A 16640-nucleotide genomic window follows, 5' to 3' on the forward strand; every position below is an offset into this window, starting at 1 on the left:
TAAAATTCAGTTCTGTGTATCCTTCAGCTTTGCATGTCATAAAGATATATATGAAGACACTTGGATTCTTCTGGGCTTTAAGTGGAAGCATTGAAAGACCTTATGGGCCAGAACATGCCCAGAACATGGATACTAACTTTCATTTTCCTTCCTGTCTGATAAGCAACCAACATTTTACCTGTTGTGCCCCTGATTTGAATGGTTATTGTTCCGTAGTCCTACTGCTTAAATGGCCAATTTAGGTGTCTAATGAGAGGCAGTTAATGGTCCTCCCAGGGTTTAGTCATCGTGGTACTTTTTTATGGCCAAATGACCCTTAACTGAAGGGTTACAAAAAGCTGTCCTAGTAAGTGCCAGTAATGAATATTGCTTGTTTCTTTGATGTTCTCTCTGAGTTTTAGTAAATGTTTTACCTTAGACAAGTGCTAGAGACAGTGACTCATCAAAGGAAGACTATTGTAGAAACGCCAAACTGCTGCCAGAGTCCATTTAATTTTGTAATTTTGAACAAGGGTTATGATGACTAATCAATTTAAGGGTTCTCTCTCTCCCTCGCCCTTATCCTGCCTCCTCGTCTCTTTCTTTCTCTGTGTTTCTATATATGTCTTGGACCTAAAAGAAATGAGGCAAAAAACATGAAAATGTGGTTAGAGACCAGAATTTTAAACCTTGGCTTTGCGTAATGGCACCATTAGTTTGAAAGTGAATGTTGAAAAACGAGGAAAAAATAGTAACTTTATTTTATATTTGTTTTGTTTTTTTCTTCCTAGGAATTAGATACACTGCAACAGCAACTAGATTCATTGAACATAAAAAAGGAGAGCCTGGAAACTGTAAGTGTGAAGTCACATAAGGGTTCTCAGGCCACTAAGACCTCAAAGATAATTCAGCTGAATGTTTGCCACACTTATTCATGTTCATACATACTAGTTCTGGTGTGTTCCCCAATCTCATTTTTGTGCATACATACTTGTTCTGGTGTGTTCCCCAAGCTCATTCATGTGCATACATACTTGTTCTGGTGCAGTGCCATATCACGGCACTGACTGACAAAGACATTCCGACTCTTGGCATCCATTTCAACCAGGAGTGAACTTGTTCCTTTGGATTTCTCCTGAAACTGTGCTGTACATCCAGCACACATGGGAAAAGAGGAACTTGTCTTCTCAGAGGATTTTTTCCCTTTTCTGACCCTTACTGACCTAGAGCAACTAACAAAACCACAGACAGATGTTATCAGTCTAATCCCACCTGTTGTTTGCAGCACAGATGGGATAATCCATTGCTTCCAACAAATATTTTCTGCTGGCAGGCTTAAATTTTTCACAACACACACACACACACACACACACACACACACACACACATACACACACACACACTATTCTGGGTCAAGGGGAAGGAAGGATCCTGAGGGACTAAAGCTATATGTTTAGGTTAACAAGGAGGTCAAGGTCTAGTAAGCTTGTTTATATTGTAAGCAAACTGAGACAGTGTTCCTGAAGTCATTCCTGTGATTCCTCCTTTGTTTTATCACAGAAGAACTATGTCCATGTTTGTAATAAAAGGCATTCTCAGAAGTCAGCAATTCTCATTGCTAATAACTTAGCAATTTACTAACAGGAATTCAACAACAACAAACTTTTATTTGTTTGTTTTTGATACAGAGTCTCTCTGTGTAGCCCTGGCTAGCCTGCAACTTACTATGTTGACCAGGCTGGCCTCGAACTCAGAACTACCTGCCTTTGCCAAGTGCTGGGATTAAAGGGATGCACTACCATACCCAGTACAATGTGAGTAATTTTTCATCCCATCCTGCACCACAAAGATCCTAGATTTTTAAGAAATTAGCTTGATTTTATTAAAAAAACTATTGTGTATAAAACAAAGTATTCTGCCCTCTAGCTGCATGCAGAAAAGTAACAGCAACTAAGATAGATGCAAAGAAGACCATGAACAAATGAAAGGGGGAGAGATAATCTGTGATGAGTAACATTTGCATTTTTTTGTTCAAAAGAATTCTTCAGTTTACAAACCAAAGCATGTCTATGGTTTTAAAAGTCAAAAACATGAATGTAAAAATGTGTCTTTGTACCTCCTTTCAGACAGAACTACTCTGACATTTATGGCATACTTATGTACTTTTGTGAGCCCTCTACACATGTCACCAGCACGTTCATTCTGTTTTCACAGCAATCCTGTATTTCTGCCTTTTTGTTTTGTTTTGTTTTGTTTTTGGTTTTTGGTCTTTTTGAGACAGGGTCTCTCTAGCCCCAGCTGTCCTGGAACTCACTATGTAGACCAGGATGGCCTTGAATTTACAGAGATTCTCCTGCCTCTGCCTGGGATTAAAGGCGTGTACCACCATGCCCAGCTCTGCCTTGTTTTTAAAACTGGAAAACTTCAAATGGGATTCGTACGTGAACTTCTGATATGGCACCTATAGACCTTTTTTTTCCCCACATTAACATCATCTATTGAATATTTGCATCATTTTAGAAATATACTTCTTGATTTTAATTTAGTACACTGTATTACATGATTGTAAAATCCTTACAAATGAATAGATTAGTTCTTTTCTGGGATTATAAACAGTGCTTCACTGAAAACATACATTATGAATATATCATAAGATTAGTTTCTTATAATGAGTCAGAAGATACACATTTCTAAAATACCAAATTGCTTCTAAGAACCTAATTCTGTTTTCTATGTATAGACATGTAGGAGTGGCTATTACCCTGTTCTCACAGCAGGAAGGTTCATTCACATTTTCCAGTTTTTGCTGTAGTTTAGCAGGCAGAGTTTACTATCTGGGTTTGTTTTTTTGTTCTTTTGAGATACGTTTTTATTTATGCTCTCTAGGTTGGTCTTGAACTCCTGAGTTTAAGCAGTTTTGCCTCAGCCTTTCAAATAGCTGAAACTATAGACCTTTACCATTGTACCTGTCTTGTTTTAATTTTCATTTATTGATGTTTTTGTTTATATATTTGTTAACTACTGAAATTTCTCTTTTCAAATTTTTTTTTCAATTTATTATTGTGTGTGTATATGATGTATGCAGATGTAGATTCTGGGGATCAGACTCTCAGCATCAGGCTTTCACCCACTGAATCCTGTTGCTGGCCTCAGCTACTGAAATTTCTTTTTCTGGGAACTACATTTTCTTTGGCGTTTTGGTATGTTTGTTTGTACCTAAAAGTTCAGTTCAATGTATATGTAACTTGCCTTTCCTGATTTCCTGTGGATTTGTGTAGATACGTTGATAAGATTACTAGCCATTGTAATTTATTAAGTTGTAATTTATATTCTCACAAGTAAAAGAAATAGACATGAGTAATGTTTTATTCACTTTTTTAGGAATTTACTTTAGATAGAGTTGTTTGAAATGTTACCTTGGTTTTCCATGATTGTCCTCCTGTACGTACACATAATCTTTCCTTCGATACCTGTGGTATTGGGAATGTGCTTCAGTGAAGAAGGACTATATTTATTATTAACAGAGATGCCTTGCAGACTTTTCTTATTCTCTTTTTTTGGACTGAATGGGGAGAGTGAAGTCTTACTGCATGTTATAAATTTAGTTCCATAGGAGACAGTATGAAGTGTAATTTGGATTTAATTTTTGTATTGATGCCATCTTTTTTGGCATACAATTTACAGTATTCTCAAATCAAGAAAACAGGTCACTGGATTCCTTATTTGTTTGTTTTGCATTTGTTTAAAAAAAAAAAAGCCAGTCACCTAGTACTCATTAAATATCTAATTTGTGTTCACTACTCTTCAAAGTACTGTTGTGCTCAATTCTCAGGGTATGAAAAGATCAGATGAAGGAACAACACAATCTTGATTCTTCAAGAACAGTCTTTTCAAGATGAAAAATGATACCTCAAAAATATATTTCATAAAACATTTTCTTTTATCTGAAGGTTATCTGTTACTTGAGCTGTGTGAGCTGTGTGAGTCCATAGCACATTGCTTATGGACTTTCAGATATTTACTTGCTCTGTCTTTTCCTTTTTTTTTTAACTTGGAAAATGACAGATTTCCTAACTCCAGTTTTCTCATTTGTAAAATGGAAATAATGATACCTTATCTTGTAGAGCAATCCTTTGCGTATTTAGGTGGAATATAAATACCATGGAGTTGCTGGGCATTATGGCACATATCTGTAATTACCTTAGTGGCTGAGGTGTATTACATATTTGAGTCCCTGTCTCAGAAATCAAAAATAAATACATAGTTCTATAGATCAAGTACTACAATAAGTAATAGGCTCAAATGTCAGTGTAATCATTGTCATCGCTACCATCACTCCTAACTCTTTCTGTTATCTAAAATAGTTTTATCAAAGGGGTGGTGAAGAGCACTGACTGCTCTTGCAGAGGACCCAGGTTTGATTCTCAGCACCCACATGGTGGCTAACTACCTTCTGTAATTCCAGTTCCAGGGGATCCAGTGCCATCCTCTGACCTGTGCAGGTATTGCACGACACTAGTGCACTTAATACATGCAGGCAATGCGCTCATAGACATAAAATCAAACTAATAAATATAAAAAACTAATTTTATCACAATGTCTGTGCCATTTTAGAGATTCTCTTCATGAACAGTAGGACAGTGGTGAATACACAGTAACTGTTCTGCTTGCATCAGTTTCCTAGTGCTCCTGTAACACAGGGTAACTGGGCAGGTTAAAGCAATAAAATTTATTTTCCTACGGTTGGGGAGGCTAGAAGTCTGAAGTCAGGGTGTCAGCAGAGCTAATTCCCTCTGAGTCTGACTTCGTGGCTTTATCCAGGCGTTGTTTATTGGTGTTCCTTAACTTGCAGCTACATCAGTTCAGTTGCTGCCTGTGCTATTAGTGTTCTATTATCTCTCTGAGGACACAAGTCATTTTGGATTAGGGCCTAATGGCCTCATCTTATCTTTCCATGTCTACAAAAGAACAGTTACAGCAGTCCCTTTTCTGTTCTTAGGAAATAGCGCACTCCCAGGTAAAGCAGGAGGCTGTGTTGCTACATGAGAAACTTTATGAGTTGGAGTCCCATCGAGATCAAATGATTGCAGAAGACAAAAGTGTGGGATCTCCCATGGAAGAGAGGGAGAGGTTACTTAAGCAGGTAGGGCCCAAAAAATATGTTGATTTCTTTTAATTAAGGGGTATGAATTGTGAATTGAATAGAAAGCTAATACAATTATTATCTGAAAACAGTAGTGAAAAGTTAGGTTCACCTCCATATGCAATATGGAGCCAAGAAAATCTAGAAAAAAGTTACTTTCTTATATAAACTTGCTTTTGGAAGAAATCCTCACTTTGCATGGTTTTGAGCATATTTGAGCCATTATTTCATGGATACTTAGAAAAACTCGAAACTCTTCCTTATTGGTGATTAAATTATTAGATAACCTTATTGAGAGTAAGTTCCATTATTTGTCTGGGACCTTGTGTGTAGGAAACAAAGTATCCCAAGTCTAATGACTTTGGTGGTTATTAGTATCAGTAGCTCCCTGAAAGGAATAGAATTAAAATGACTTGTGAAATCATCTATCACATGATCATGCACCATGTGTTCAGTAACTTTTTTGCTATGTCAAGGTTAGCTTTAATTTAGCTGTAAGTTATAATTAACATGTTTATCCTGAGATGCACTTACTCTATGACCCTAGGGAGAACTGCATCTATGTATGGGCAGAGCCCTAGCCAGGAACTCTGTTGAGATCCTGTGCCCAGTGGTTTTGGAACCCCATGAGTTTTTGGAACTTTATGGATCAGTTCAGTGACTGTTGGAATCAAATCATCCTGGATCAGAAAGTCTAGAACTTCAGAAATTCCTTCAGAACAAAAAGATTAGAGGCAGGAGAGGAGAGAGTGATCTTGGGATAGGAGTGCCAAAAAATGCTGAATTGATACTAAATTTGAGTTTAAGATAAACAACCTAAAATTTATAAATATAAGTATATATTTTCTATAAGAGAATATATTATAAATGCTACATGGCATATACGTACCTTAAAAGTTATTGTTTTTCTGAAATTGAATTTTAGCTGGGCTTCCTAAATCTGGCAGTCCTACACTAGGGCATGGGAGAGTCTAAGAAATCCTAGATGCTTATTATCAGCTAACTGATCTTGTCTGAAGATGTGTTAATCTGATGGCACATGATAGATAGGTACGGGTGTATCAGTTGCTTCCTTTCCCCCAAGGGAGAAAGAAGGAATCTGTGAATAGTTTCTTAGTGATGGTCTATTTAAGATAGTCTAATAATGTGTTCTTATGTAAATGCTATTTTGTTTTTATGCTTCTGTAGGTTAAAGAAGATAATCAGGAAATAGCCAGTATGGAGAGACAGTAAGTACTTTTGAACTAGGACATTTTATGATCATTCATCTTTCAGCTTACACCCTAAAGTTATAAGAATGCTTATTTTTAAAGCATTTTCCTATAGTTCACATTAATAATATTTATTGAGCTTTAATATTGCAGCTTTAAATATTTCTTTGAGTTCTTAATTAAGAGCCATTGCATGGTATAATTGCTTTTTATACACAGCTTCAAGATACAACTTATGTGAGTCATATGCTTATGTAATGCAGAGATTTTTGTTATATTTATAGTTGGACAACCAGCACCCCAATCAATTTTAGAACCTAATCCAGTCATCCCAACAAAAACCACTCAGCTTTGAGCACTGCTTGCTTTATCCCTTTTTCTCTAAGGCTGGTAGTCTACTTGATGTTTCTGTGATCTGCCTGTTCTGGGCAATTCATCATACAAACTGGAATCGTACAACTTTTGGTCCTCGGTGGCTGCATGCTTTCATTTAGCCTCATGTTTTCTAGGTTCATGTGTGTTGTAGCATATTTATCAGTATTTTATTTCCAAATAATGTTCTATTGTATGCATATGTCATGTTTTACTTATTCATCAGCTGATGGACATTTTGCTTATTTTCATTTTGTGACTATCAGGAATCATATTGATATGAATATTTCCTTGTTAATCTTTGTTAATGTTTTTACTTCTCTTGTGTAAGTACCCAGGGATAGAATTGCTGGATTAAGTGGCTACTCTGTGTTTACCTTTATGAATTGGAGTCTAATCTAGTTCAAATGATTGTGTGAATTAAGTTTGATATCTCCAATACAGATAGACCATTTTATGTTTCTACAAGCAGCGTATCAGAACCTCAGTTTCTCCACATCTTTCCCATCACTTAGTATTATCTGCCTTTTTATTACAGCCATACCAATGGATATGAAGTGATATTTTTCCATGGCTTTCATTTGCATTTCCTTGATGGCCTATTAGGTGTTGGCCACGTGTGTATCTTCTTTGAATCAGTGTTTATTAAGGTCCTTTGCACATTTTAATGTGAATTTATTACTAGTGGTATTGAGTAGTATAAGTTCTTTAAATATTTGGAATATAGTTCATTTACCAGATATATGATTTAATAAATATTCTATCAATTGTATTTTAACTTTTTGTTGATGTTCTGGAAGTAGGTTTTCAATTTTGATAATTTTTGTTTATGTTTTTTCTTTTGTTGCTTCTGTTGTGTAAGAAATCAACTCCTTATCCATGGTTGTGATGACTTATACCTGTGTTCTTTCTAAGAGTTTTATAGTTTAGCTTTTAGATTGCAAATCATTCATCTATTTTGACTTAACTTTTACATATGATGCCAACTAATACTGCAGTTTTTTTTTTTTTTTTTTTTTTTTTTTTTCGCCTGCCTATTCAGTTATTGCACCACTCTAGATAGACTGACTAGATCCCAGGGATGAGTGTGCGACTGAGGGACATTTGGGGAAACTAACTTTGCATGATAGGCCTTAACACAAATGATGAAGTGTATGAACTCCAGTAGTGGGGCTCTGGGAGGTGCCAAAGGGGAAGGGGGTAGAAAGATGATTTTCTGTATGAAATACACAAAAATTCAATAAAATTTTTTAGAAAAATACTGTTCTTTCCTTGTTTGTCTCAGAGCACGTTCACACTCCCTCCTGTCTCTGGACTTGTGCTCCTGGTCTGCCTTTGCATGTCTGTCCTTACTCCGCGGCTGTACCTGCTGACTGCCATGCCGTAGTGGACATGGCTTCTTTTGGCTAAAGTTTTAGCCTATTTAATCCTCTGCCAAGGGTAGATTTTTCTTTATTTTCTAATTTTTCAGATGAATTTACCAACATCTCAGTTTATACAAACTTACAAAAAGAGGTTTTTAAAGAGTTTCCATTTCCTTGGTGTGCAAGTCAGGCTTGGCAGGTTGAAGAAGGATCTGATGTTGAAGCCAGGTGGCCTAATGTTCATAGATAGTGTCTGTTCTTCAAATAGATCTTGCAAAGAGAACTAGAGAAATTTTTCCATTTTTTTGATATTTGTAGCTCTTTCTCATAATAGGGCATATTATTTCTAGATGTTATCTTTGCAAAACTTAGGAAAGATGTCTATCATTAAGTGTTTTATTGAACATCTCATTTTCTTCATGCTTTCATTAATAATATTTTTTAACAGGTTAACAGATATAAAGGAAAAAATTAATCAGTTTAGTGAAGAAATCAGACAACTTGACATGGACTTAGAAGAGCACCAAGGTATGTTTGTGGTGTACCTTTGAGTTTTTGTAATCTGTGTGGATGTGTAATTGGGGCTTCCATGACTGCTTGGGGTTTAATCCTCTATGGTACTCATAGCATTAGTTACAAAAAGTATATGGTAAGTATCAAAAGTAGTATTAAAACAATTACTTGAATTGATGAAAACTTTAAATGACATAATGGTTTTAGAAGGTAGGAATTCATTTAGATTTTCAAAGCACTTTTTTGTTATTGTTGTTATCTGTTTTTAGTGGAAGAGGTGAAGATCAGGTGACTGATGTCACAGGTAGTAAGCACTGATTGTCCTGATCTTCCCCACATGAGGGAGCTTAGGGTCCAAACAGTGGAAATGTTTTGGTGGGGATGTGTGTGGATGGGAGTAGAGCTGTGGGCTATTCCCTGTGAGTTTATTCCTGCTAAAGGGGGTCTCTGTTTAAAGAGTTCACAGTTTAACTACCAGCTAGTCAATATGTTCTCAGATTATTGAAAATCAGTGGTATCTTTTTATCAGTCTGTGGGAAGTCAAAATAATTTCGCAACCAGATGATGTAAACGTTCCTGGTAGTCTATTTGTAAATTGTGTTTTTACTTTGATTTTAAGGATGATATATCAATTTCATTTGTACTTTAAAAATGTTTTATTTATTTATTAATTATTTATTTATTTTTCTTTTTGAAACATGGTCTCCCTATAGCCCCTGCTGGCATGGAACTCACTCTGTAGACCAGGCTGGCCTCTGGTCCACTGTGTCATGCAATGCCCACAGAGGCCAGAAGAGGGCCTTGGATCCCATGGAACGAGAGTTACACATACTTGTTAGCTGCCATGTGGGTGCTGGGAACTGAACCTGTGTTCTCTGCAAGAGCAGCCAGTGCTCTTAACCACTGAGCCACCTCTCCAGCCCCTATTTTTACTTTTTTGTTGGGTAAATGGTATGTTGATTGATTACTTACCTGGACAGAGCACCTTACAAGAATTCTTCGAATCCTAGTTAGGCCATTTTATGCATGTGAAAGCTCAGAGAAATTAATAATTTGCTAAATTCTCCCCATTAGTAAGGGAGAAAAGACTAGATTTAAACCAGTTTCTCTGACTCAGAAGTCTTTGTTCTGTGCCAAAGCGCAAGATTGGCCTTTGATACAAGTGCTGCATTTGTGAAATTAAAATGTTCTTAGAAGCCCAGTTATATTTGCCTGTGGCTACAAATGACTTTAAGGCTTCTAAGGCAGAAAGTCATTAAATGCTAGTTATTAGGTAAGTAAACTTGCCTAAGCTTTATAGTTTTCTGGTCTGTGAAATGAATATAATGGTAATATTGCACTCGGGTTTGTTTATATTAATTGGCATTTGTGACAAAGATAGACTTGTAATAAATTAAGACTAAGATCATGTTACTTTCATTGACAAGATGATATACATTTATTTATAGCATGTTTTCAAGTATGTGCATATTTGAATGGCTCAGTCAGATTAAACATATGTATCACCTCACACATTTTTTTGTGATGGGAACAACTCAAAAATCTGCTCTCCATGATCTTTAAGGATGTGCTACATTGTTACTGATTTAAACCAATGTTGTGTACAATAGATCAATTGAACCTATTCTTCCTGTCTTATGGAAATTTCATATCTTTTGTCTGTGGTATTTCCTTTGCTAAATTGCTTTTCATATATGTAGATTGATTCTGAGAAATTTGTTTATGATTTTAGAAAATTTAGAGAATACATTCTAAATGATTTCCTTCCTCCTAAATCTAAATTTCTAACATTCGGTTTCCACTAAAAATGCATTTGAGGAGTAAAAATTTACTATTAATTGAACTTCCAAGATACATAAAATTCAAAATGTTTTGGGTTTTTGCTTCCATTTTCCCTTTTCTTTTCAAACATTTGTCTTTTTATTATTGTATAATAGGGCAATCTGCAATTGTATAATAGTGATTAAAAACAGTTATAGAAGTATATGTAGATATATAAATATGTATATGTACATTTATATGTTTGTGTGTGTATTGATGCATTGGTGACTTTTCTATGTTGTTGTTGCTGTTCTGTTTTGATCATCCTAGATTATTTCAACAACATGGGGTTTTTGTAGACGGTTACTTGTTAGAAGGTTACTTGTTAGTTCAGGACCTCGTTATTTCCTGCCTGAACTATTGCAGTAGCCTCCTAACTGGTTACCCCACCTCCATTCTTGCCCCTTCTCAGTATTTTCCACAATAATGCTGTTAGAATAATATATGTAAACTGTCGTTCTGTGTCATTCTCTTGCTTAGCTGTGGTCCACCAGGATGTGCAAGATAAAGGTCAACAGTTTTTGTGTGTCATATGAGTTCCTCTATAATCTGGCCTCTATATCAACCTCCCTTTCACCCCACCACAATCATCTCTGTGTTTGTTGTTGGTTTTTTGGTCTTTTTGAGACAGGGTCTCCCTGTAGCCCCAGCTGTCCTGGAACTCGCTGTGTAGACCAGGCTGGCCTCGAATTCACAAGATCCGCCTGGCTCTGCCTCCCAAGTGCTGGGATTAAAGGCGTGCACCACTACGCCTGGCTTGTTGTTGTTTTAAAGCCAGGTCTTGTACATGGCCCAGGCTGGCTTGGAACTCGTGTATAGCCCAGGTTGTTCTCATGCTCTTAACAGTCCTCAGCCTCCCAAAGCAGAGATTACAGACAGTTGTGAGCCATCATGCCCAACTCTGTAACAAAAACAGTCACAGTCTAGTTCTGGTACCCCACAGATCAGATCACCCCTTTGCTTGTATTAGTCTATGTTGGGTGTTTTTGCTTTTGCTATTCACCTGACTAAATTTTCCTGTGAGGTATAACTCGGGTATCTTCTCACTCAGCTCTAAACTCCCTTCCCTAGGTGGTTTTTAGGCTTAGCTGAGTAACTGTCCTCCATGTTATTAAAGTGCACTGTGTATTACAGTTGTCTGCTTGTGTGGTTGTCTTCCTTCTTAGGCTATAAGCCCTCAAGGGCAGGGACTATTTCTATTCACTTTGGTAATCTAGTTCATCAACACGGTATCTGGGAAAGTAAATAATAAATGTTTGTGGAATAACCAAACAAGCCTTATTTTAAGAGTGAAGGAACTGTACAATGAGCTGAAGGTGAAAATTGAGCTCTATTCTTTGGTTGCTCTCATTTTAGGATACAGGTACCCCCCCCCCGCCACCACACACCAAAAAGTCTGACTACAAAGATTTTATTACTTAACAGAGGATTCCTACCTTGGATTCATGTTTTCCAATAAACTGGTGGCGTTTTCTTTATATATACATTCTCAGATGGGATGCTTAGTTTTATTTGTCAACCTGATTGAATTGAGAAACACTTAACATTAGTCAAGTGTCTATGATGGTGTTTTCTGAGATGACTGACTAAAAGGGGTAAGACCCACCTGAAATGTGTGCGGCACCATCCCATATAGGCTGAGGACCCAGTTCCATTGACGTTTTCTCTCTGCTTCTGGCTTCCATGAGCTGAGCTGGTCTTCTTCACCGCAGCCTCCTTGCTGTGACAGATTGAAACCTCTAGAAATGTGAGCCAAAGTAAATCTTTCCTACTTTGCATCATTTCTATAAGTGACAGAGAATAACTATTGTAGAAAATTGGTACTAAGCTGGGTGTGGTGGTACCAACCTATAGTATCAGCACCCAGGCAGGAGGATTGCTGCAGGTTCAAGGCTAGCTTGGGCTACCTAGTGAGTTCAAGGACAGCTTGGGCTACAATTCTATCTCCAGACCCTCTTACCTCCACTATCCCCAAAAGAAAATTGATATCATAGGAGTGGGTTTTGGCTGTGATTAACATGTGTGGTTTAAAGCCTTTGGAACTAATTTGCAGGAGGATTTAGAAAAGCTTGGAGAAATTGTCTCAAAATGGCAAGAATGCTGTAAGTAGCACTTGCAGGCAGTTTTGGTGGGAGTTCATAAGATCAGATGTCGATAATGCTAACAGGAATGCAGCTGGTAAAGGATGCAGATTGTGCTCGTGACATTTTAAACGGGAACAGGGATTTGAGGCATGTGTGCTATATTTTGGCAATGAACTTGACTACATTTTACCTGTGTTCTGAAATTATGTGTGAGACTAAGTTAATAAGTGACAGATGAATTTGGAAGAGAAAATTTCAAGAGAACTCAGTATTCAGGCTCGGATACGGGTAATGCTTGTTGCCACATTTACAGTGAGAATTGTGAGCAAAAACAGAAAGAAATTTTGAAAACTTGCTGTCTCCGGAAAAGCATGTATGCTTAGAGCCAAGGAAAGTGTTGTCCTTGAAGAGGTTAGAACAGCTTGAACCACCAGTTGAATATGTCCTTAATTATTGCTTTCTTTGTGTGACAAGGTCTTGCTACATAGGCCAGGCTGGCCTCAAATTCATGGCACTCATGCTATCTCAGCCTCCAAATGCTGAGCTTTTAGGTGTGAACCAGTTTATTACTTTTTAATGTGTTACTTCTTTTTAAACAAAGAAAGTAATAGAACAAACATTGTTATATGTAAGGTGGACTACAAAATAGGTAATATGGGTATTATAACAAGCCTTCTTTCTCAAGGCTTATATCTCATAGCCTATCTTATCTTTTCTTTTCTTTTGCCCCCTGGTTTTGGGGATGGAAACCAGGGCCTCTTGTGTAATAGCCACTTGCTTTTGAGAAAGCAATTGCTAAGACATATTTTATTTTCACTACAAATTTACACTTAAGAGTTGATATCTTGTATTCTGGTCCCTCATAGTAACATTTCCTGGCCCACCTCACCTCAGACCAGACCTTTATTTTTCTCTATACTCTTTTACATTAAATAAATTTTTATACGGATAGTGTTACCTTAGCACATGTCCAAACCTTTTATGAAATAGGAGTGCAAGGTAAACAGTTACCCTTCAGTGGAAAGTTTCTGCAGCTTTTGACAGCATGTGATTTTCAGCTTTACCCATTGCTAGCTTAAGGCTGAAGCTGCCTAAAATTAGTTCCACAACTCTCCCAAACAGTGCCACCAGGTGGCAACCAAGCACTCAAACACATGCGCCAATAGGGAACATTTCATATTCAAACCACAGCAGCTGTGTATGTTGTTTCATACAAGGCTGTGCACGTCAATAGCATGGTGATCATTCTTGGGAGCGCAAGGCTTAAGATTGGTGCCTGCTGCATATAGGCACTGTGACAACCGTAAGCTGCCATCAGGGTTGTGGATATATACATTCACTGTCTCATCATTGACATTAATGTTTCTGATTTTTTATTAACAAGAGCAGTAATGCAGTAAGTAGCCTTGTACATTCCTATTTATTAATGTGTGTATTCTACAGAATTTCTGCAGGTGAAATTTTAACTAGACTAGCATATATATAGCTTTTTATTCTTGTAAATTTCTCAAAAAAGGTTGAGCCATTTGCTATAAGCAAGCAGTATGTGGAAGTGTTTCCTCACAAGCACAAGCTATACAAATAGCTTCATCTTTGTTAGCTAAACTACTTGTGACTTATCCTTCCCTTCACAGTTGTGTTGTAACTGTTGCCAAAGGCCTAAATGTGTGATTTCATCATGATCCATAAGGTGGGCCTAATTTTCTTAGAATCTGTAGATTCTGGCACAACTAAAAGTACAGCCACAGTTGCATACTTTTCTAAGAAGGATGTTTGAGCATAGGTACTCACTAAAAATTATGCCTTCATTTGTAGAATCCAGTATTTCCCTGAATTTGGATAGGATAACATGGTAAATATCATGCAAATATTAACATATCACAGACAAATATCTGATTATGGCAGTGTGATAGATACATCATTATAGAGGTACACATGAAGTATATGGGAACTCTAGATCACCGCCCTAACTTGTGAAAGAATAATTTACTCCATAATTTATATGTATCTTTCAAGAATCATGAGAATATAAGTACTTTTGTGTTTGTCTGTAGGACGCGTCTTAGACGGCTTATAAGGCTTATTTAGAAGCCTATTGTTGTTAGTATATCAGGTAAAATAAAAAGTTTAAGACAGAATAGTTGTGACCTGCAACTAAAAATGCTTTGATTTGAATTTCTATAGTCCTGCATTTCCTGTTTGATCATGGACATGCTGTTTAGCCCCCATTAAGTTAAATAAATAAATACATTAATTAATTAATGTATTTATTTTTTGTCTTTTTGAGACAGGGTCACCCTGTAGCCACAGCTGACCTGGAACTCACTATGGAGACCAAGCTGGCCTCAATTACACAGAGATCTGCCCACCTCTGCCTTCCAAGTATGGGGATTAAAGGTCTGCACCACCATGCCCTGCTTAGCCCCTCTTTTAAAAATTTATTTTAAAGATTTATTTTTATTTTATGTACATGAGTGTTTTTCCTGCATGTATGTAAGTGCACCCATGTTGTGCAGTGTCCACAAGGTCAGAAGAGGGTGATGGATTCCCTTGGAACGAGTTATAGATGGTTGTTAGCTGCCATATGGGAGCTGGGAATCAAACCCTGGTTCTCTGAAAGAACAGCCAGTGCTCTTAACTGTTGAGCCATCTCTCCAGTCCCCATTAGCCCTCTTTTTAAACCTTTCCTCATCTTTCTTTAGAATTTAATTATTTTTATTATTGTTATTGTGTGTGGTGGGGAGAGAGAGAGAGAGGTTGTAAATGTGGGTGAGTGTATGCTATGATCTGTGTGTGTATCAGAGGACAACTTTCAGGAGTTGGATTTCTCCTGTGGGTTCTGTTTATCAAGTTGTTAGACTTGCACAGCAAGGGCTTTTATAAAACCTCAGAGCCATCTCCCTACATCGTTCTCCTCTTCTTTATCAGGGAAATAAGAGCTGTGGGTGGTGGTGGGTGCTTTTAAGCTCAGCATTCAGGAGACTGAGGCAGAAAGATTGTGAGTTTGAGGCCAGCCTTGGGTACGTAGGCCAGTTCCAGGCCAGCCTGAGCCACTTTTAAAAACAAGTGGGGAGGACAATAGGAGTTTTACCACTCAGGTTTAGTATGAGGGTAAAATGAACATGTGTGTGACTCAGAGTAGCACTCAATTAAAAACTTCTCAAATAGTTGTTGTTGGCAATAGATCATAAATGCTATTAACTTAAAAGCTGAAACTTGAATAATTTTTTTTATATTTCCACAGGCATATATTACAAAGTGTTTTCTGTTAGTATTTGTTCAATGGCATCTACTATTACTAATCTTTGAATTCTTAGTATACATCAAAGAAAGAAGAGCAATTACTATTTCTCAATGTGCAGATTGGTTTAACTATACTTTGTGAGTTTTCCATCGGAATTGTGTTGTCTCTACTACCATCACTATCTGAAATTTACCAGGACTGAAATTCTTATGCCCTACCCCAGACCTACTAATCTGAAACCTGAGAATCGGGCTCCATTTGTATTTCAGCAGCCCTCCTCCGGATTCTAATTCACTGAAGCTTGATGATGTGCTTTAGAGAATAAAGGAGGCCTTGTATTGTGTTGCTACATGCCAGGCACTACTAAATATGGAAACTAAAATAAATAATACTCTGTTAAAACAGACTTATACATAGTTGTTTTCTTTAGAGATAGCAAATCTTTTAGTGATAATTTAGTGTTTAGTGATAATGTATTTAGAGAATTTTTAAATGAATATTTTATTTTATATTTTTTAACTTTTAAAAAGCTTTATTGATGCCGGGCGTGGTGGCACATGCCTTTAATCCCAGCACTTGGGAGGCAGAGGCAGGCGGATCTCTGTGAGTTCAAGGCCAGCCTGGTCTACATAGTGAGTTCTAGGACAGCTGGGGCTACAGGGAGACCCTGTCTCAAAAAGACAAAAAAAAAACTTTATTGAGAATTTCATACACGCATAATAGGGCGTTTTGATCAAATCCACATCCGCTCCCTCCCCTCCAACACCTCCTATATCTCCCCATCACTTTTTTTGACAACTTAGTGTACTCTTTCTCTCTCCCTCCTTCCTTCCCTCCTTCCCTCCTTCCCTCCTTCCTTCCTTTCCTTCCTTCCTTCCTTCCTTCCTTCCTTCCTTCCTTCCTTCCTTC

At 37.2% G+C, this 16640-nt stretch overlaps 1 protein-coding gene across 2 annotated transcripts in view; it reads left to right on the plus strand.

Annotated features, from left to right (window-relative positions):
- Ift74 (intraflagellar transport 74) overlaps positions 1 to 16640 on the plus strand; it is a 102164-nt gene that overhangs the window by 58571 nt on the left and 26953 nt on the right. For both annotated transcript variants that reach the window (XM_029561538.1, XM_008828956.2), the window contains 4 exons: positions 771 to 833; positions 4979 to 5122; positions 6311 to 6351; positions 8518 to 8597. In XM_029561538.1, the coding sequence (XP_029417398.1) occupies positions 771 to 833; positions 4979 to 5122; positions 6311 to 6351; positions 8518 to 8597 (328 nt within the window). The remainder of the gene's footprint in view (positions 1 to 770; positions 834 to 4978; positions 5123 to 6310; positions 6352 to 8517; positions 8598 to 16640) is intronic.

The sequence above is a fragment of the Nannospalax galili genome, unplaced genomic scaffold (assembly GCF_000622305.1).
Source record: "Nannospalax galili isolate Female #2095 unplaced genomic scaffold, S.galili_v1.0 scaffold52, whole genome shotgun sequence".
Taxonomy (NCBI): domain Eukaryota; kingdom Metazoa; phylum Chordata; class Mammalia; order Rodentia; family Spalacidae; genus Nannospalax; species Nannospalax galili.